The sequence below is a fragment of the Genypterus blacodes genome, unplaced genomic scaffold, assembly GCF_046128005.1.
Source record: "Genypterus blacodes isolate CSIRO-AG114 ecotype Tasmania unplaced genomic scaffold, CSIRO-AGI_Gbla_v1 ptg000258l_1, whole genome shotgun sequence".
In the NCBI taxonomy this organism is placed as follows: domain Eukaryota; kingdom Metazoa; phylum Chordata; class Actinopteri; order Ophidiiformes; family Ophidiidae; genus Genypterus; species Genypterus blacodes.
The window spans coordinates 878,749-899,900 of record NW_027467051.1 but is presented as its reverse complement, the minus strand read 5'-3'; the positions used below and the strand labels follow the sequence as shown (position 1 = coordinate 899,900).

Below are 21,152 nucleotides of genomic sequence, written 5' to 3'. Positions count from 1 at the left end.
TGGGTTCACTCACACTGCTGAGGCTGAGCAGACACTGGAGCGGACTCAGTGGAGGACTGCAAAGGGTTTAGGGACTTAAAGACAACTCTAAAGGTTTCTATCAGCTGACTGGACAAAGGTACCTTCTCTGACATCAGTGATCAGGGTGTGACCTTTAGGGTCGCAGCTGGGATTCATCCAAGACTGAAATGCATCCAAAATCAATTTAAAAAGTACAAAGATATCATAGTCAAGCTGTGTGACCCCAGTCTGATTTGATCCCACTTGTTGTCACTCTGCATACGGACAGAAAGGTGTCTGGTCTCAGCTCTGAGGTGTTGCGTTGCGTTGCGACAAACAAAACAAACCCGTCAAAAGGATTTCCCTGCATGACTGAATCCTGCTTCTCCTTGTCATTCCCTGAACAGGAAGCAGCCATGGAGTGCGGCGATGTCGCTGTGCTCCTCTGCCTGTTTGGCTCTGCTGTCACTGCTACTCACTCCTGCTCTTGGACGTAAGTCAATCACCACACACACACATCATCACACACACACACACACACACACACACACACACACACACACACACACACATTCATTCTTACTAAGTATGTTTGCTTGCTCATCAGGGAGGTTGTGTAGATATGAACATGCAGTCATGTCAGAGGGGAATTACCTCAGCGTCACAATGCAACCTGCATGTGGCGCCTTAATTGCGGTTTTCATCTCTCAATCTTCCCACTAATGAGTGGCTTTTCTGAGCATAATGCAACGGCAGGCAGTAACTTTAACAACTTTGAGGTCCAGATGCACAGTCAGATAAGTGTTTAGGGCCAGTAAACACAGGAGTATAAATACCGTCTCACCACTTGAGCTCATTTCTCAGCAGTTATGTGGGATGTGGCCAACGGCTTCCAGATGTGTTGCGTTCACACTCCTCGGTCTAAACGAGCTGACTCAGGTTATGGAGTGGGGAGCCCCTCTGGCTGTCACCATCTCTGTTTCATAGACTTTGCTTTTATGAGGCGTCTCTCCCTGAGAAAGACGAGACTCCCTCTCTAGTATAGCGCCATCTTCTGACATATCGCAGGCAGTGGTTTTCTGTTATTGGAGACTGCTGTGTTTGTTTAACACAGCGGAGCAGGGAAGTATTATAAAGTTTAGCTTCTCTGAGGATGCATCTTATTTATTATTGAAGGAAATTCATTACACAGAGACAAAGACCCATTAAAATAAAGTATCACAACAAACTGGTAAACATGAATGATTAAAGCAGAAATAAAGACGTTGTAAAATATCTTTGCAGACATAACATGAGTCATGCTTCAGTCTGTATTTATCGGAGTTATCGTTCTATTACTTTTTGATATATTTGGATCACAAGTCTCTGAAACATCTGCATTGTAAATATGGAGAGAGACTCCTATCACAATGCAGTGTGGTGCACTGTGATGTTAATCTCCTGTGGCTGGTGGTTCCTCCTGTCTGTCTCCTGTCTGTCTCCTGTCTGTCTCCTGTCTGATGCCTGCTTAATGAAAATGAACAGTAGTGTATTGCATTTGTCAATTTCGTCAATTCCCATTAATTCTGCGTTTGTCTTGTTGTTTTGTGCTCAGAACTCGACCTCAACCGATTGGACGGAGACAGTGTCTGTCCTCCAATGAGAAGTGGACAAGATGACCTTCCAGGTGAACACACAGTCCTCTGTGATGGGGACGGGGGGGGCGGGGGTAATGATCTGGAGCTGGGTGCCTTCTAAATGCAGCTGTGGTTGTAAAACCACAAGCTCTGACTTTGGTAATCCCTAAAACAGAAAATAGAGCATCAGAAGGAAGGTGGTATGTCTAATTAGCTGCAGAGGGTGGGCTGCTTAATGCCTCCAGACACCTTCACATTTCAAATGAGGCAAATAAAATGTTCCACTTGAGCGTCACAGATTTGAGTTGGAACAAATCTAACTCAGCAAGATTGTAATTGCTCACCACTTCCCTGTGTGAGACCATTTGACTACACACACTCCCTCAAAAACATCTGTGCACATCCTGCTCGCTGGTCTGACAACGTGTTCAATTTAGTGTGAAATTCATTTCATATGAGCTTCAGGATTATTCAGAGCTTACGTTTCCTTTCGGGCAAAGCTTAGAACTACAATATCCTCAGCCTGGATGTGAAGGGTCTCCTTCTGTATGGAAACATGCAGGAGAACATTCAGTTTCAGCAAATCTCCTCGTGTCAGAAGAGAGTTTTGATCAATTATAGATGTTAAGATATGAAAGCTCATGTCAAATGATGAATTTCCATTTTGTATGAATTGTAGTGGTGGAACATCACAGTCATTGTTATTTATTTATATACATATCATCCCTGTCTTGGTTTCAGGTTTTGATCTGATCACCCAGTTCCAGCTGGATGTGATCTCTCTGAAGGGCGTGAGGAAGGTGGACGGCTCCACTCCTCTCCAGGTGGCCTACCGACTCGACAGGGAGGCCAACTTCCAAATTCCAACTATGTAAGTGCAGAAAGAAACAGGTCGGTGTTGTAGAGCAGGGGTCTGCTGGTGCAGGTGTTGCATTATTACAGGTCCAGCACAGATGTTCAGATGTTACTGCATGGCAAACAGCATATAATCTGGAGAAGAAACATGCCTCAACCTATTGATGTCTTGTAGCCACAAAGACAGAGTAAAGGTATTTGTGTGTGTGTGTGTGTGTGTGTGTGTGTGTGTGTGTGTGTGTGTGTGTGTGTGTGTGCTAAGTCGACCACACGTGTGAAGCCTTTTATATCTTCCCAGAAATGCATAGAGACATAATTCAACATGACTTCTTGCTCTGTTGTATGAACTCCTGGAAATTTGCTGTCACTTTTTTAATTTAGTGCGTCTCTTTAAGTGCCTGGCAAAGGCAAATTAAAGGTTAACCTGAGGAATTGGAGTTTTCAATCTTTGGGGCTTTGTAGAGTGTTCAACATGAGGGTGAAGGCAGAGATGCAGTTAGAATCCAAGGCCGCTGAGTCAAAGGCTTCCGGTCTCTGTGGATGATCTGTTATGTAATAATGTATCACTGCATCACGCCTGCATCACGCCTGCGTCACGCCTGCATCACCCCGCTCAGGTCTGTCACAGTAAATGTAAACCCCCGTGACGTCCCTCCTACAGGTTGGTGCAGGCTGATCTTCAGAGCACTGAGCTGCAGCTGCTCTCCCTCCAGTCTCTGCAGGGCAAAAGCAGCACATACTAAAAAAAAATAAAATGGAGTTTTTCCTCCTTGGGCGAAGCCAGAGAGTGCTGGCTTCATTTGGTTTATTGGGTTACAGGAAACTCTTTTTTTTTTATCACCTCACCTTCATGGTTTACAAGCTGGTAAAGAGGCGGGAGGCAGCGCCCATCTATGAACGCACCACCTGCTGAGGACCTGCCTCCTTAAAGAGCAGCAGACCGAGCATGGAGCCAAGCAGAGCTGCATGCTGGGATAGAAACACTGATTTGTGAGCCGTCAGAGTTCCAACAATGTCACAAAACTATAACGTCTTGCGCATCATTTGGATTTTCAAGCAGAGAACCAAAAACTACCTTTGCCTTCATGCTCCAGTCTAGCAAACGCTTATGAAAGTAGTAATAGAAATAGTAAATTAAATCAACCAAGCCACTTTCTAAGCCGTCACAACTCTTTCCTTCCATCCCCGCTCAGGTTGAACTTCCCCCGAGGCTTCCCTGATGAGTACTCCTTCATGGTAACCTTCCGCATGATCAAGAACACCGTCAACAAGGTGTGGAACATTTGGCAGATAGTGGACGAGGACGGCTACAAACAAGCCGGACTGAGGCTGAACGGGGACCAGCAGGCTTTGGAATACTTCCTGATGGGAGCTGACGGCAACCTGCAGACCGTCACCTTCCCTGGGCTGTCTGTTCTCTTCAACACCAAGTGGCACAAGGTGATGATCGGTGTGGAGCGAGAGCAGGTGACGCTGTATGTGGACTGTCAACCTGTGGACAGGAAACCCATCAAGGGCAAAGGTCCGGTCAACACAGAGGGAGACACTCTCATTGGCAGACTGGATGCTGATCCTGATGCCTCAGTAGTGGTGAGTAAGTGGGAATGGAGGAGTTCTGGCTCTGTATAATCGTGTTCACTGCTCTGCTTTGTGCGAACAAACACATTGAGGTTTATGTGTGCTGAGCTCTGCTGTAAATCTAAAGTGCTGCTGCCACAGCAAAGCTGCTCAGTTGGGTTCCAGTGTGTGGAAAAGGGAAAAACTTAATCCCTGCAGGAAATCACATTGGTGGAAAATCAACTTGCAGACATCACTAGCAGAGCTTTTATGGAGCTTCGCTTCAAACTATGATCACATTCTGCCGTGTCAACGAATAAACTGACAATGAATCCGTGGTGTTACAGTAAAATGATGTTTCTCTGCAGTTTGAACTCCAGTGGATGCTGATTCACTGCGACCCAAAGAGAGCCCAGAGAGAGAGCTGCAACGAACTCCCTGCAACTGAGGTACAGTAAGAAGGAGCTGGATCTGCTCGGCATCTGCTCGGGTTTGGCTCTGTGGTCTTGTTAGTGACTTTCTGAAAGGGAAGCATGGAAAGGTTGACATGGAGCTCCTTTATGCCAAACAATATCCTGCCAACATGTTTCCTTTTAGATTTATAATCAAGAATCTATTTGCCACATAACACACTGGCGTTTCAGCTGTAAAAGAGGCGGAGCTGTTCTGGATGCAGACATTCAATCTGTGCCAGTTTGTGTTGAAGTATGATGAGTAGATGTTTACATTCTGCTGACTTTGTAAGTCATTTGTCCTCCCTGACATTTTATCCGTCTTATACTGCATGTTGGTACACTTAATCACCAACAAACAGAATTATCTCTGAGCTGCCACTGCTCCTTTATCAGCTAATGGAAATGTAGCATGACCTCTGCTGCTGGCAGAGCTGAACACAGCTGAACAGAGCGCACAAGCCACAGCTGCAAGATCTGGGGTTTGGCTCTTTCAGGGCCGGTCCAAGTCAGGTATGGCAGAGCAGGTGAGAGTCTGATGGAGGTCTGTCAGGCCTCAATGCAGGCAGTGGACAGTAAGAGCAAGACATTAAATGAGTTATTGCAGTGAATCACATTGAACCACCTCAGCTCTCTCTTGCTACATCACAGTTATGCATACTGAGTGAAAAAGGGCAGCTTTAGGTAATGTCTCATTAAGCTGCTCAGAGGGTGTGAACCAGTGGGAGGTCGGTCGCTCAGGGATGGGAAGAGATTTGTATTAGTTAGTGGAGTTATATTGGTCCAACAGTTACAGGCCTGTGGAGTCTGATCAGGGAAATAAAAGCAATTTGATCTTTAAATGAAAAATCTAATATTTATTATATTATATCTTGTGACAAATTAATTTTAGGAGTCATTTCTCATTCCGGGAAGGTTTTAGCACAACTAATGAGATCTCTTGCCTCGTAAAACCCCCTGTAGCCTGTAATGAAAATGCCATTCTGCCGTCACACGTCTAATTTCATCAAAGGCATCAGAGCTTTGAACAAGGTCGATCATGTTTTTGTTTTGTTTCTAGAAAATCTAATCACTTTGTGTAGTTGCTCATGTTTCTATCCACTTCAAGGGATAGAACACAACACTCACCCTAGCCTGGTGTGCTCCGTTAGAGTTCAGTCTAACATCTCTGCATCCAGTGAGGGGGTGTACTGGGTATACTGGGAGTGTTGGTACTGTTGGCGGTGATTGACAGCATGAGTTCCTCACTACTTTGATTTTGAACAGGTGCGCTTCTGTCTGCTGACTCTTATGGTGAGGGTGGTGGGACTGTTGTTTACTAACTCTGCATTTATCTGATTTCTCTTGCTTCTTCAGATGTTTGCCAATGCTGAGGTATTTATGCTTCTACTTCCTTCTTTTTGCTTTGTAGTTTTTTTAGGCCAATAATCAACTTCAGTGCTCTGTTGCCTAATTGCCTCGTTCCTTTGTTCTACATCTTGTGTACGGTTTTGTTTTTGTTGCTGATCCAGGGTTTAATAGGCAGATTGTTGTTATATATCTATATCAATAACAATGTGGTGAGCAGAACCTTTGGGCCATAAATCAGCTTGACAGAGGAAAAGAATCCAGAGTATCCATAGCAACCTGGAGAACAGACCATGAGCTGCATGGTCCAACCTGACACCTGACACTGCTCCCTGGCACTAACTGGTCCAACAAAACAGGACTTGTTGCTTAACCAGTGAGCAGCCAATAGGTGGAGATCAGATGCAGAAGACAAGAGAGAGATCCTGAACACTGAGCCTCTCTATGATGACTGAGCCTCTGAATCAAACAGCCCCATTTACCTCCCCAGCACACCTTTATAATCACTTTGATTTCTAGCCCAAGTATACCATCAGCTAGGTTTCCACATGAACACTTTCACACTTTATTATTTGATCAATTATGAAGAATCATCAAATACCTGAAGGTTCAGTCTGTAACAATGTAATCATCATATTTATGAGTTAGATTTTAATGTGTTGATCCATATCTGTTGCTCTCTCAGCCTGAGAAAGCAGTCCAAGGTCCCCCAGGAACTGCTGGAGCAGAGGGCCCCCGAGGGCCCCAGGGAGAGAACGGCAGAGACGGCAGAGATGTAAGCTTTCCCCACAGTTTACGATTATTGCATCAGCAGCTCAACTTGTCTTGTCACTGTGCACATCGATGCACTGACTGTGCTGTTTGTCTCTCCAGGGTCTTCCAGGTTCTCCAGGCGGTTCAGGCTCCACTGTAAGTGCAGAATCCTCCCCATGACTGATGTTTCATCAGCGTTAATGTGGGTCAATCTACCTCATTTTCTCAGCTGGTGTGTCACAGCAGGAAATGATGTAGTTCACTCCTGTGTTCAAGCAGTGAACAAGGACACAAGGACACAAGGGTTTGCTTTCATTTATCACTGTCAGGCACTCCAATACATTTCCCTGAAGCTTGTTATATAAATTTCTTGTTGTCGTCTACCTAATCTAACCTTATATATAATGTAGTAACTACCTAATATAAGCTTTGCCTGTAGTGTTTCATCCTTTTAACTCAGGTGTGTTGAGTCTCTCTGGTTAAATCCATCCACACACACACACACACACACACACACACACACACACACACACACACACACACACACACACACACACACACACACACACACACTTGAATGACACAGTTTGACCTTGTGAACACGTTTAATCTCCCACATGTCTCCCACTCAGCAGAAAGGAATGGCTTTTTGATCAGAATCAGCCGCCTGCATCTACAGAATGAGTCTCATAAACAATGCAGATAGTGCTTCACACCAAACAGGCTTTTAAACGTACAGCTGATGTTAAAACGGAGGAGAGTGTGGCTGAGGCTGCAGCATCTTCATCACCTTGTCCGGCCCCATTCCTTATCTGCATAGATGTACACAAGCTTCCATTGTTGTTGATCCAAGCAACAGCGAGAATGGCCACCTAACATTGATTAAGTGTTGACCGCCAGTGCCTCTGTGTATCTTAGCAACAGTGTGGGGTGATGCAGGAAGAAGATAAAGCTGTTATTCTCCTGTTGTGTTTGTATCCTAGGGCAGCAAAGGAGAGCAGGGAGAGATCGGTCTTCCTGGACAGAGAGGCCTGCCTGGTCTTCCTGGACCTGCTGTAGGAACCATCTTCACTTCCTGACAAACATATTATAACAGAATTAGTAGTAATAGAATACATGTAGTGTACAAACAACATTGGTATGATTGACCTCTTTTTCCTGCAGGGATCCCCTGGCCTGATGGGTCCCAGAGGGTCTGTAGGGGAGAGAGTAAGTGTCCATTTAGTCCATTTAAAGTAGTCCAATCATTATATAACCAACACATTGTGACTCACCTCTTTCCCCTGCCGATCACAGGGACTTCCTGGTTTTCCCGGAGCAGCAGGTTCTCCTGTAAGTCTTAATAATTGCACGCTGTCGCTGACTATAATCTGTATTTATTCATGAAACTAAAGATTTCTGTGGCAATGACTAATGTTGTGTTTCCTGTCTCTCTTCACAGGGACCAGCAAGTGAAGGACCGCCTGTATGTGTTTGTCTTATTCTGAAATCTGATTCAAATGATCTGCAGCATAGCTTTCAGGGCTTTGGATGGTTGAGCAGGCGTCTAGCAATAAACAGGTTCCTGGTTGAATACCGGGATCCTCCTAGAGAGCCTGTTGAAGTGTTGTTAAGCAAGACACTGAACCCCTAACTGCTCCTGATGTGCAGGTTGGCCCCTGCCATCAGAGCGGGGAGGGGGGAAAGTGAGGCCATTGCAAAGTGTTTTAGAGAGAGAAGGTCTCTATAAGTTCAGTCCGGTTAGAGCCTGAAGAGACTCTGTCCTGTGTGTCTGCGTCTGACAGGGACCACCAGGGAAAGCAGGAACCCCTGGAGACGAGGGGAACATTGGACCTGAGGTATGTAAAAGTAGAGCCGACTGAAGATCAGCTCCTCTTCCTCTTTCTCTAACTTCTAAATATGATTCCTTCATTGTCCTACAATTAAATCAGGGACATTCAATGATAGCAATTAATTTCTTGTATTTGAGAACCTTTATAACATTGTCATGATTGTGGCAGGGGCCACCAGGACCAAGAGGGACCTCTGGCATCCCAGGACCTGCAGGCCCTGTTGGACCCCCGGGGCCTGTGGTAAGCAGGACCCCCCTCTCACCTCTGTGACCTCTACTAATGTATTCATGTCCTTGCTAGAGTTCCATACATGTCCTAACAGGTGGAGTGGACTTGACACTTGGACTTCAGTCAGACTTGAGGCCTTTGACTGACAGAGACTTTCACATCCCAACACTGGAACATATACAACGATACAAGTTCTTAGCCTGATATTTCTCTGAGTTTGTCTGCAAAGTTATGAATACAAAATCGATAAGAGCCGCCACAATGTAGACTATAGTATATCAATCACTACTGGAACTTTATATTGATTTATGACTGTATTTAAATGCAGCAGTGACTTTGTGACTCTTGACCTGACATGAAAGTTGTCTTTCTTTACTATGGTTACTACTTGGGTGTTAATATTCCAGGTTCTTTTTAACATGGAGATTACAGCTGCTGATATTTGATCAATGGTTCAGATAATCAATCAATCAATCAATCACTCCTTCAATTTGTCTATTTTTATCTTTATGGTCTTTTCAAACATCAAACCAACACATGACATTACCATTGATCACCTATCCTCTGTAATCTCCCCTAACAGTCCTCACATGGATGTAGAGTCACGGTGCTCCTCAGCCCAAACCTCCATGTACTGTGGTGATTCTGTTGCATGCTCTCACGATGGGCCTCTCTGCTGTAATGTGTGTGTGTGTGTGTGGACATCTAAACCCCCGCGGCTGTTTTAGATGTCACTCTGCTGTGTTTTAGGGAGCGCCTGGTACCAATGCTGAGGGAAGTGGGGAATCTGTGAGTGATGTGCTGTCTTTCACTCTGTCTAACGTGTCCACAATGCATGACAGCTGGGATCGGTGACAATGAATTGCTTTTGAAAAATAAGACTCTGCAGCAGCCATGCTTCACCAGGATGAGGCATTCTAATGCTCTCTGTGTGTTTGTAGTGTCCTGCTGCCTGTCCTGCTGGAGCACGGGGAATCCCTGGAATACCAGGAATGAAGGTGAGGAATGTCAGAATGACACTCCTCCTAGAGTCCATTAAGTCCATTATTTTTAAGGAAGCTCACATCTCACATTAAAGACACATTTCACCCCAGTAACCACAAAGACATGTAGTTTTTGTTGCTTTTCTAGAATCCAGTGAAGTCATTAATGTTATTTAATGATGCAAATATTCCACTTGCATTTAGCTCTGTAGGGATAATCTTCATCTTGTGTGTGTAAGAATGTGATAAATGTGCTTAAGAGTTGGTAGGAATTTGAAAGCTTCCCTGATCTTTATCATGATTAATTTCGCACACATGAATTGTAATCAGTCTGTCACACACTAAGTTAGAAAAGCAATTAGAAGCACCAAACAGATCTGGACCCTCATGTCCTCACAGCGTCCCCCCAGCACCAGTGCTTCACTGTAGTGCAGCATACTTAGTCATAATAAAGGTGTTCATTATATGTATGTGTCTGTGCCCTCAGGGACATAAAGGTTTGTCTGGAGAGGATGGAAAACCTGGAGATAATGGAGAGAAGGTAAGAGAAGTGAAACACCAACAAGTAAGAATGTGAGACTGAATCTAAAGGCCTGCTGTGATCCTGCAAAGACAGTTGGAGTGATGTGGGCATTGATTGATTCATACAGATCAGCTTCTGTCATTAGACATGTGTCATTATGCTTGATTGAACTTAACTGATAGGTGGCTGTTTGTCTTTCCAAAGGGAGACGCTGGAGCTCTGGGTGCTCAGGGTGTCCCAGGTCGGATGGGAGACGATGTGAGGACAGGCTTCCACATTTACAACCACAGTGTGGGTGTTCAACACTAAATGTGTCTTAATGTAATATTTGGTTGCTCTGTTGTTTCATCTCAGGGTCAGAGAGGTCCTATTGGGTTCCCTGGTTCTGCTGGAGAGAAGGGAGACAAAGTAAGTTAGTAGGTGTAAGCTGAAATGTGCATATTTGTAAAACCCTTTGCGGTGGGTTTTGTGGATTGTCCTCACCGATTTCTTTTCCCAGGGTCCACCTGGATTCAATGGTAACCCTGGACCCACTGGACCACCCGGAGCTCCGGTAAGCAGTCTCCATGCAAACTCAAATACTCTTATGTCATTTCTCCACAGAGGATGGGGGCAGGACATCATTGAGAATAACTCTTCAGATTAGTTTGCATAACTTGTAGGCCGATGTTGACGGGTGTCCGACTTCATTTCCTCCATCAGGGCGTGGAGGGAATCCGAGGACGTCAGGGTTTGGAGGGACTGAAGGGTGAAGATGTGAGTTCTGCACCTCCTCTTCCACTTCAGCTGGAATATATTGCAAGCATATATTAAAAAATCCTCTTTCCACATTTAAACGTGTGGCTTGGTTTTGATTAGGGAGCTGTGGGACCACAAGGGGAGCAGGGACCTGCAGGGGAAAAGGGAGAAGCTGTAAGTACATTGATACGATAGAGCAGAATGATTGATTATCCTCTAATTCCATGCTCACCTGCAGCTTCTTCACTCATCAGCACAGAATAAATGAGAGAGAGAGTTTGGATTATAACTGTGTGCTCTGACGTTACAGGGGGAGAATGGAAAAGATGGACTGGGTGGGCTCCCAGGGACCGATGGTGCTAAGGTGAGCTCTCACAGTTAGAAGAGTTAGTTGCTCCTTCAGTTCTTTATCACTTTTTTGAACTTTTAATTATGGAGAAACTTTCATGCTAAACCAAGTCCAACATCCTCGTCATGATTAAGTCATTGTTGGTCATGTGACCTCTGACCCACAGGGAGATCTTGGTGCTCCTGGAGCCGCTGGTGCTAGGGGGATTGTGGGTATCCCAGTAAGTACCGTTACATTTTTCCCTGTCTTGTTATTATGTTTTGCAAGCAATAACTGCTGTTAAAGTTTAACCTTATCAGATATTCAAGTTAGTGTGTGTCCTTGGTAGAACATTATAATGTAAAATCAGGTTTAAAAGGGTTGGTCAAGCATTCCATTGAGTATCATGAGCTGTGTGGGGAAAGCGTGTCATACTGTAGCATCTGTAGTTGGGTGAGGAGGTTTCTGATAGAGACTCTTGTGAGTGTGTTTTAGTCCCAGTGCTCTTATTTCTGCTCTGAGGATGAAGGATCATGGAGAGGTCTTAAATAGCCATTATAGAATAATAGAAGAAAGCTTCTCCCTCAGCAACTAATTCATCTGTCATAAAGCGAAAAACGAATCCATTATATTCCATTATACTCTCCTCACCAGATAGATAAACTGTGTCATGCCGTGTTCTATTTCTGCCCCTAAACAACACATAGACGTTGATGAAACTCACTTTATTGACTTGTTTTCCTCTTTGAATAAAATACAAATCTGCAGCAGTATCCTTGATCGATGGCGGCGGAGGTGGAGTCATATATTGACTTTCTGTTTCCTCTCACATGATTGATTGTGTTGTTCTATTTTTGTTCCTAGGGGCTGCCAGGGAAGCAGGGAGTCGCAGGACCCCCTGGTGAAAAAGTAAATGAAATGATCCTTAATTTAATGATGCATAGCCTGAATGTTATTGCTGCACTACTCAGCTTCATTAGAATTCTCCTTTTGGAAGCGTGGAGTGGTTGAATGGTAACAAATAAGAAGGTTGAACAGCAACTCAAAGCTTCGTCTGGGTTTAGGGTGAAGTTGGAGCTGAAGGAGCCGTTGGACCAGTGGGACTGCCGGGAAAAATTGTGAGACTCTCCCATCATGATCTATGCAACCTATGCTCCTGTTATAGTGTATGAATGTTTAAGTATTTAAGCCTGACACTCATCCACTCATCTGTTCTTAGGGTGAACCTGGAGCAGATGGAGAAGACGGGAAAAACGGAGATAAAGGCTCAACTGTGAGACTCTTACTTTACGTTTTCAGTCTCATGTATTAAACATAAGGATTGTTTGTATACTTATTGTGCATCTGTCCATTTCCAGGGTGAAACAGGGAAACAGGGACCAGTGGGGCCTGCAGGTCCCCCGGGCATCCAGGTGAACAGGACTCATGATATGTAGCATCGGGATTCAATCAATACAATCATAAGAGACTAGATTACATTCCAGTATCAGAAGGGTCACATGTATAAGGCTGTAGATGATCTATATGTCCTGGGTGTGATGTACTTACAGGGTGATAAAGGTGATAAAGGTGTGACTGGAGCCAAAGGACTGAAGGGTCACACTGGACACAAAGGTGATCAGGTCAGACAAAGCTGCATTTAACTTTATTCCTTTACACAACATGATTAGTTTGAGTCTCTAAAGTCTAACGTGCAGCTGTAGGTTAAACAGTTTGATCTGTCTGTAGGGACCACTGGGCCCCGAGGGACCAAAGGGAAGTCAGGTGAGCTCCTATTAGACTCTCTGCATGTGTTGTCATTTCCTGTCATTTCTATAGTTTCTCTAAACTGGGTGTGTTTGTTTGTGAACAGGGCGACACCGGCTTAGCAGGAGAACACGGCATAAAGGGAGATCAGGTAAGCCTTCACACACATGCTGTACATCTATACATATAAGATAAATACAGGTTATGATAGTGGCCATGATCAAACTAATCTTTGTGTTTTGCAGGGACCTCCTGGTGTTCCTGGGATCAAAGGAGAGGTACACACACACACACACACACACATTACCTTTTATGTAAACGATAAGGTCATGTAGTTCCATTTGGGGGCAGATGTAAAGATGAAACCCTCACACTCAGTACAGCATCAGTAAAGGAAGGAGATCTGGTTCTTTCCTGCACAGCAACATGCATTATTGACAGTATTGACAGTATTGACAGTATTGACAGTATTGACAGTATCCCGTATTGTGACGACGGAGCGGAGAGAGGCTGAGCTGCCAATTAGTGAGCAGCTTTTCTTTTAACTTGTTCCCCTGAATGACATCATCACCCTGCAGCTCTGAATGCACTTCTATATCCTGTATATATAGAGTGAGTTAGAATAAGTGGCATGATAATGATTTTATTTTTGACATTAAGCCTGGAGCCAAGGGTCTCAGAGGAGCCACAGGTGCTGAGGGCAGACCAGGACAGACGGGCCACGAGGGCTTGTCCGGCCCCATGGGAGCTCGTGGGTTGGAGGGAGATCCAGGCGTCTCTGGTGCCCCGGGCCCCAGAGGGTTACCTGTAAGTGTTGGAGAAGCGCTGGCATCTCTTCCTCATATGTCACTAAAACTCCATACTGTTGCCAGGTGACCCAGAGGTGTCAGGAGTGTGACATGTTGAGTTTCTATTCTTGGCTCGTCACGTACAGCATTAATGTGTATCCGTACATTCTCAGGGTCCTAAAGTGAGCGATGAGAAGCTTCGGGAGATGTGTGTAGCTGTTGTTGAAGGTAGTGTGTTCCTCTCTGATCTGACCTCATCCTTACGTTTGCATTTCTTTAAGCTATGATCACATTTTGTTTCTCGCTTGTTTTGGTCTCCTGTAGAACAATTAGCAGAGTTTAAAAAAGAGATGCTGAAGAAGCCGGCAGCCCTCGCGTCCCCCGGGATGCCCGGACCTGCGGGACCTCCCGGCTCTCCTGGACCAGCGGGAGACGCGGGTGCAGCAGGAGCTCCGGGTGCGACCGGTATCAAAGGTCACCCAGGTTTCTATGGACTTCCAGGTGCACCGGGAAAGAAAGGTCAGACAGCCTACGCAACGCCACACCACATGATCCATGAACCATGAGCATGACCAAAGCTTGCTGTCTGTTTAAAGCACTAAGCAAAGTCTCCTTCATGTTGTGGGTGCAGTGAGTTCCACATGCAGCTTTACCTTTAAAGATAAGCAGTGGAAGCAGTTTGTCTTCCTATACTGAGCTCACAGTAGATGCAGCAGCAGCAGCAAAGATATTACATGTACCCTATAGAGATAAAGGCTGTGTGTGTGTGTGTGTGTGTGTGCCTTCATCTCATGGGGAAAGATCTGTAAACACTGCCAGCATTATGGATTCAGTATAGGAGAGGAGAGTGTTACATCTTCTACTCACATAGACCTCAGTAGACCTCAGCAGACCTCAGCAGACCTCATCGGATCATCTGTGTGTGAGCTTGTGTGCTTGTGTGTTCACTCCATTCTGCAGGTGACACAGGAGAGAAGGGAGATAAGGGCGTTAAGGGAGAGGATGGTGTAGGAATTAAAGGCAGCCCAGGAGCGGCAGGTGCAGCAGGTAACACTCCACTGTTGTTGTCATAAGTAGAGCACATCACTACCGTTCGATTTCAAAACGTGACTTATTCTGTTTCCATATTCGTGTCTCCATTCCAGGTGCAGCCGGTGCCCCCGGCGTTGGAAAGGATGGCAAAGACGGAGGGCGTGGTGATACAGGGGCTCCTGGTGTCCCGGGAGCATCCGGACCAAGGGGGGCCTCAGGGCCTCCCGGGCTTTGCGACCCTTCAACTTGTACAGGCAGAGGTCCACCTCTCTATATGCTCAGTGGAAAGAAGTCTGCTAGCTACAAGAACCACTGAGAGCATCACATGGCACCAACACACTCCAGACAGACATCCTCCCTCAGTGACCCGGCTCAGGGCGTCTCAGGAGGCCTGGATGGAGATCTGTGGAACCAGGGATCTGAAAAACAGAGACAAGGCACAACTGTAGAATACTGTATAGATGTTTTAACGTGTAAGTGTGTATTCAAAGATAGCTGCTACTGACGCCAAAGCAACTTCCTCCAGCTGACGAAAGGCCTGCAGTTACAGCTGCTGACCTTTGTACCTTCCACAAAACAGTCCAGTAAATATAAAGGTCCATTCCCCTGGTTTCCTCTCATGCATGTGCTTTAATGTCTCACATCACTTCTCCCTCTGAGCCCCATGTGGAGCTCTGTGCAGTGGAACATCACACCAGGTGTTGTTTCACCCCATCACTTCACTTAATAGATTTTTTTCTTGAAAAGCTCTCAATGTGTGATGTCACCCTGAATCCTCATTTAGCCCGGGCTATAATTATATTTTTTGGTTGACATAAAAATGTATTGTAGTTAAAGCGGTTCCCATTGGATAGAACAGGAAGTCAAATGAACATCCAGAGTCATTGTAGTGCAGATGACATTCAGGCCGGTGATCACAGCTCTATGCAGAGTGGAGGGTCACACAGTTTGGTGTGCACATGGAAATGAAACTGATTAAAGGTACAAATGAAATCCCAAACACTGCAGTAAAAGGCTATTGTGTCCCTGAGTTGTTATGGATATAATCTGGATTCGGGGCAGGCATGTCACTGTTGCCTGGTAACTCAGAGCTGGACAGAGTCAACATCATCCCCTCCTCTGTCTGCACAGCACAAATACATCTGCAGGTCAAATATGACCTTTAGCAGCGTCGCAGCCTTTCCAAGGACGGCCTCTGATTTCAGAGATCTTATCAGTGCTTAGAGCCATTTGGCTTTAAATTAGTGTGTGTAAGTGGAATTGCCAACAGCTGCTGGTTCAGAACATTTGTATCAACACAGGAGCTGTGATTAAGACTCACATACTTTACAATGAACAAACTCAGATGAACACAAACGACACAAATGAACATGAGCCTCTTCATCAGTTTGAACAAAAACAGTTAAAGAGTAAACGTTGCATTCATCTTCTGGTAGAATGATAATGAATAATAATAAAGAGTTATTATTGCCCAGAGCCCATTAATGTTTATCTTTCAAAGCGCTGCAGAGTTACTGTCACTTTCCAACCAGGACGTTTGTTTACAAAGCATGGGGCCAAGTTTTAATACGACGTGAAAAATGAAAGACACATCCACATTCAAAAACACCAAGGAAAGCCTGAGTTATAAAATGGATCTATTCTTTATTACAATAAACAGTACAGTACTTGTGTCGTTCCAATACTTACACATATGCTACTAATTTACTGTCTTAGCACCAATTCATCAGGAGAATGTTCATACATGTGGGTAGAGTTCATTCAAACCCATGCGTACTGGATCAAATTGTGAATAATTTAGCAGTATAATTTAAAAAAAAATCAGCGAGAAAAAGGAAGTAAATGCGATTTGAATGAAAGCTGTTTGGTCTATAGGGACACAAACAACAAATCCTGTAAATGCAGCAGAAAGGTTCATGCTCACCATCTCACCTTGTAGGCATGGAGTCGAGTGATTAGTGTGATAAGCTTTTACAAAACCAACAAATAATACTGACACGTTTCATTCATTAATACACCAACCACACAGAAGCAATCAATAGACACGTTAGCTGGCCTGGAACTCTGACTGAGCAGGTGAACAGTAACTATTCCACATTTTTGGACCAGTTTGTACACAGACTTACTCCACACATTGTTGATGTTGTAGCACTACAGAGCTGCTCTCAGAGTACAAATGATGTCATTGAGTTAAACCTCAGTGAGTCGAGGCAAAATCATCCAAAAAAACATACACAAACATTTAGACTGAAAGGTGGAAGGAAAGGACAATAAAAGAAGGTTTAAAAAGGTTCCTTTGATGTGAAAAGCACGTTCACACAACAGGAACGTTTTCAAGAATTCCTGCTTTTAGCACCGAAGCCTCATGACCCATTTTCCTGCTGCAACTAGTTCTTCAACTGCTACTCCAATGAAGATGACCTGAGACTAGAGCTCACTAAATGGTCAGAAGCAAGCAAGAGTATTACAGACGATGTAAAAGGACACAATACAAGACTGACAAGGACGAGGACGAGGACAAGAGCTGTAAGTCTGCATGCTGATGAGTCAGCCACTTGAAATGACGTAGTCGAGTAGTTCTAAAAATTTCACTACATTTCATTCTGAAGTGCCTGTAACACAAAGCAAGAAAACAAGTACAGATGAACCAAACATCACAATAATGGAGGCGTCTCCAGCACTCATAATCTGCATGGAAGCTATGAAGGAATGAACCAAGTCATTCCTTAACCAATCAGATGATTACAGGATTAATGCTGCTGAGAAACTTCAAACTGAAAACACAAACCTGCTTCATCAAGTTGAAGACATTCTTCATGATTGATATTCTATTAGGGAACCTGAGCTGGGGAGGATTGGCACTAGATGCTGACCTTTGACCTGTAGGCTATAGTTGCACAATAAGAATGTAATATTCTGTTTAGGGTGGAAAATGTTCAGCCACAGGACATTTTCTGTGTTTTTCTCATGTTAACCAAAGGAAGAAGAATGGTAAACCTCTGTGTGGACTCTTTAATGGGTTCTAGATCACCAGTGAGTCTGCAGTTTGAGAGACGTTTAATTGGTCCACAAGGGACATGAAGCAAACATCCTTCAAGTGGCAGCACAATGCTCCAGTCATCAGGATTCAGGGAGGGAACTCTCCAATTTTAGTTTCCAGGGGACAAATAAGAAAAGCAGTGTGTTTTCAGAGCCGGGTTGAACCGGCCCGCTCGCTGCCACAGGGTAGACACTTAATAAGCCCGGCACAGCAGGAAGGAAGTGACACTTGTGGAGAAAGTAGTCTGAAACAAGCAGCTTTGGGGGGGAAGAAAAGGTGAAGAAAAGAAGCAATTAAACAGCTCATCAAAGCTGTTTGGTTCATACGTTTATCCATATGACCCAACATACATGAGACGCTCACTACCCTGCAGCATGAGGGTGAACGCCAGCTGATGACAGGCATGTGGAGGCGGTTTAATCCAATTCTAATGTTGGTAGGTGCCTGAGAAAATGATGTGTGAGCTTCTGTCTCATTTTAAAGCTTGAAACAGAAAGATTGCGTAACATAGAGTCATGGTAAAGGAAACATAGATTCTACATACGTGTAGCATGTTATAGACACATGTAGGGATCCATCTTAAATGATGCCTACATGCAGAGGGTTTGTCTACGTGCAGAGCTAACTGCTTGACTGAATTATGCAAGTTTTGATGATGACTAATGATCACACTTTTAAATATGAATGATTGTTTCTAAAGCAACAAGCAGCATCATCAACTCAAATATTATGGGATGGGACTGAAAAGGCCTTTCCTGTTGTGCTCAATCAGACGTTCACGTTCACAAATCGCCATGGAAACGTCATGGAGGAGGAGTTGAAGATGTGGTTTGTTTCCTCGTGTTTGTTTAAAAGTGTAAATCCTTATATACTCTATGGTAATATCAATACCATCCAAAAGAGAAGCATCCATCTGCAGGTTGGAGAGAAGGCCGCATAAAAACACGATTCCAAGCTGGCGAGGCGATCACACACACACACACACACACACACACACACACACACACACACACACACACACACACACACACACACACACACACACACACACACACACACACACACACACACACTCATTAACACTCCTCCTACACAAAATCAGTACTGCTATTTGAGATTGGGACTCAAACGCTTCACCTGCTTCCCGTCGATAGAATAGATCATTCTGGACAGAGTAAACACCCAGAGACTTGTAGCAGCTCCTCAGTGACTGATCACTTTTGCTGGTCAGTCACTGATGCTGGTCTAAACTCTGAGTGTGGCTGTGATGGCTGATTGATGCAAAATGGCCTCAGCAGACAGGAAGAAGCTGGTGGAGTTGTGGTGACGCGTCTGTGCGAGAGAGCAAAGCCTGGCTGAACTATAGAGCTGATTACTGATGCCATCATACATTTACAGACATCACTTTGGTTTTCTCCCTTTATATTAAACTTGAACGAAGCAAACATCCTCTTAGCTGCCCCACATTAGAACAGAACACTTCACTCTCCATCCAGCCAAAGCTTTACACCAAAAACAAACAAAAGAAAGAATCTGACCGGCAGCACATTTTGCTTCAGCCCTCCATATTGAGGTTATTATCATCTTGAAAAAGTAAAGTTCTTGATTCATACTGACACGCCATAGTTCATGAGTACAGCTGGACTTGGAGCTGTTTGTGTCTGTGTTTAAGTTCCCTTCACGTTTTTGGTGTGGGGTCTGTGTGCCAGGCTGGCGTAGTAGGCACACTGGGAGGGGTCACACTGGCCAGGAGGCCCCGGGGGGCCTGACTGACCGTGAGGGCCGGGGTTTCCTGCCTCTCCCTGTGCCCCGACTTGTCCTGGGCTTCCGTCTTTACCGTAACCAGGCATGCCGGCTGGACCTGAAGCAGAAGGAACGTTTAGGAACCAGATAAGGATTGATAAGGATTGTAAAGCACATTAGAGATGAAAGCATCAGTAGGTCAAAGGTCATTACCTATAGGGCCAGTGGGGCCCTGCTCTCCTCTGTCACCAACACCAGGCTCTCCCTGGTCTCCTTTGGTTCCTTTCTCACCTGGATGGAGGAGACGAGCATGAGTCACCATTAATGCTCAACATCAGCTGTGTCATTGATTATTAGCAAAGGCCAGAAAACAAGACTAAATTAAAGATCCACTGTGATGAACTCAAACAGCCTCCATAACCCTGCTGTGACCCTTTGTCTCACCTTTAGGACCCATGGGTCCCCGGGGTCCTTCTCCTCCATTCTGTCCAGGCATACCAGACTCTCCAGGAGGCCCAGATCGCCCAGGATTGCCATCTTTACCAGGATTACCTGGAGGTCCGGGACGGCCTGCCGTGCTCTTCACATGGGCCGGCTGGATCTGCGCCATGAGGTACGCCATTTTGGCTGCACACACACACACACACACACACACACACACACACACACACACACACACACACACACACACACACACACACACACACACACACACACACACACACACACACTTCAATCTCAAACAGATAACAAATGAGCCCAGATGATCAAAGTATGTGACTGAAGTCTCTGGTTCAGACCCGCCCTGACATGAACTGGAGCCTCACCATCCAACTGTTTGGCCAGCTCCTCCTGAATGAGCCGCCTCATCTGCTCCAGTGATACTGACTCTCCCTGCAGTCACAAAGATGTTAATGTTTGATTCATTATGATTAGACTGGAGTGTGAGTCCTGCTGAGTCAGAACCTTTTACTGGATGACTCACCCTTGGACCGGGCTGACCGGGATTCCCAGATTGTCCCTGTGGCCCGGGAGTTCCCATTTCTCCGGGTGGTCCCGACATTCCCATCATCCCTGTGTGGCCCTTTCTGCCTGGGGGTCCGGTGTTTCCAGGCATGCCTGGATCCCCTGATTGTCCTTTATCTCCTTTGGTACCTGATTGGCCCTTCATGAGACATCACAGTGTTAAAGCACTTACTCTGATGAAGTGGACAGTGAGGGAACCACAGAGTCCACTCACCAGATCTCCCTTTGACCCCCGATCTCCAGCTCTCCCTGGTATCCCCTGCAAAACACCAAAGGTGATAGATGTGACATGACATACATGGAAGGTAGGTTCAAATGATATCAATGAATTCTTCACCCATGTATAGGGGCTCATAGGAAGTCAGTACCTGTTTTCCCTCTGGGCCAACGGGTCCAGATGGGCCCTAGAAACAGAGATCAGGTTGATCATCTCTCATGGACTTAGCCATTGATGTTTTAATTCAGTGTAGACAAAAGGAGCACTTACTGCAGGGCCTTTAGGACCACTGAAGCCTGGTAATCCTGGACTGCCGCCCTCTCCTTTGGATCCCATAAGACCCTGAAG

The 21,152-nt window shown here is 45.2% G+C and overlaps 2 protein-coding genes across 4 annotated transcripts in view; one reads left to right on the top strand and one right to left on the bottom strand.

Annotated features, from left to right (window-relative positions):
• Positions 1-429: 429 nt before the first annotated feature.
• Positions 430-15,094, top strand: col9a1c (collagen, type IX, alpha 1c). The gene is made up of 37 exons (XM_076171546.1): positions 430-493; positions 1,595-1,666; positions 2,358-2,487; positions 3,665-4,061; positions 4,397-4,477; positions 5,837-5,854; positions 6,513-6,602; positions 6,701-6,736; positions 7,564-7,635; positions 7,745-7,789; positions 7,877-7,912; positions 8,022-8,045; positions 8,365-8,418; positions 8,581-8,652; positions 9,391-9,429; positions 9,582-9,638; positions 10,111-10,164; positions 10,351-10,404; positions 10,501-10,554; positions 10,646-10,699; positions 10,849-10,902; positions 11,005-11,058; positions 11,195-11,248; positions 11,400-11,453; positions 12,077-12,121; positions 12,277-12,330; positions 12,432-12,485; positions 12,571-12,624; positions 12,763-12,834; positions 12,941-12,976; positions 13,065-13,109; positions 13,204-13,236; positions 13,619-13,765; positions 13,920-13,974; positions 14,071-14,265; positions 14,707-14,793; positions 14,892-15,094. Exons 1-37 carry the CDS (start codon positions 430-432, stop codon positions 15,092-15,094), a joined length of 2,799 nt encoding a protein of 932 aa, XP_076027661.1.
• Positions 15,095-16,414: 1,320 nt separating this feature from the next.
• Positions 16,415-21,152, bottom strand: part of col22a1 (collagen, type XXII, alpha 1) — a 39,214-nt gene continuing 34,476 nt past the window's right edge. For all 3 annotated transcript variants that reach the window (XM_076171583.1, XM_076171584.1, XM_076171585.1), the window contains 8 exons: positions 21,075-21,146; positions 20,956-20,991; positions 20,802-20,846; positions 20,547-20,726; positions 20,389-20,455; positions 20,006-20,188; positions 19,775-19,852; positions 16,415-19,679 (listed from right to left, as the gene is read on the bottom strand). In XM_076171583.1, the coding sequence (XP_076027698.1) occupies positions 19,486-19,679; positions 19,775-19,852; positions 20,006-20,188; positions 20,389-20,455; positions 20,547-20,726; positions 20,802-20,846; positions 20,956-20,991; positions 21,075-21,146 (855 nt within the window). In that variant the 3' untranslated portion in view covers positions 16,415-19,485. The remainder of the gene's footprint in view (positions 19,680-19,774; positions 19,853-20,005; positions 20,189-20,388; positions 20,456-20,546; positions 20,727-20,801; positions 20,847-20,955; positions 20,992-21,074; positions 21,147-21,152) is intronic.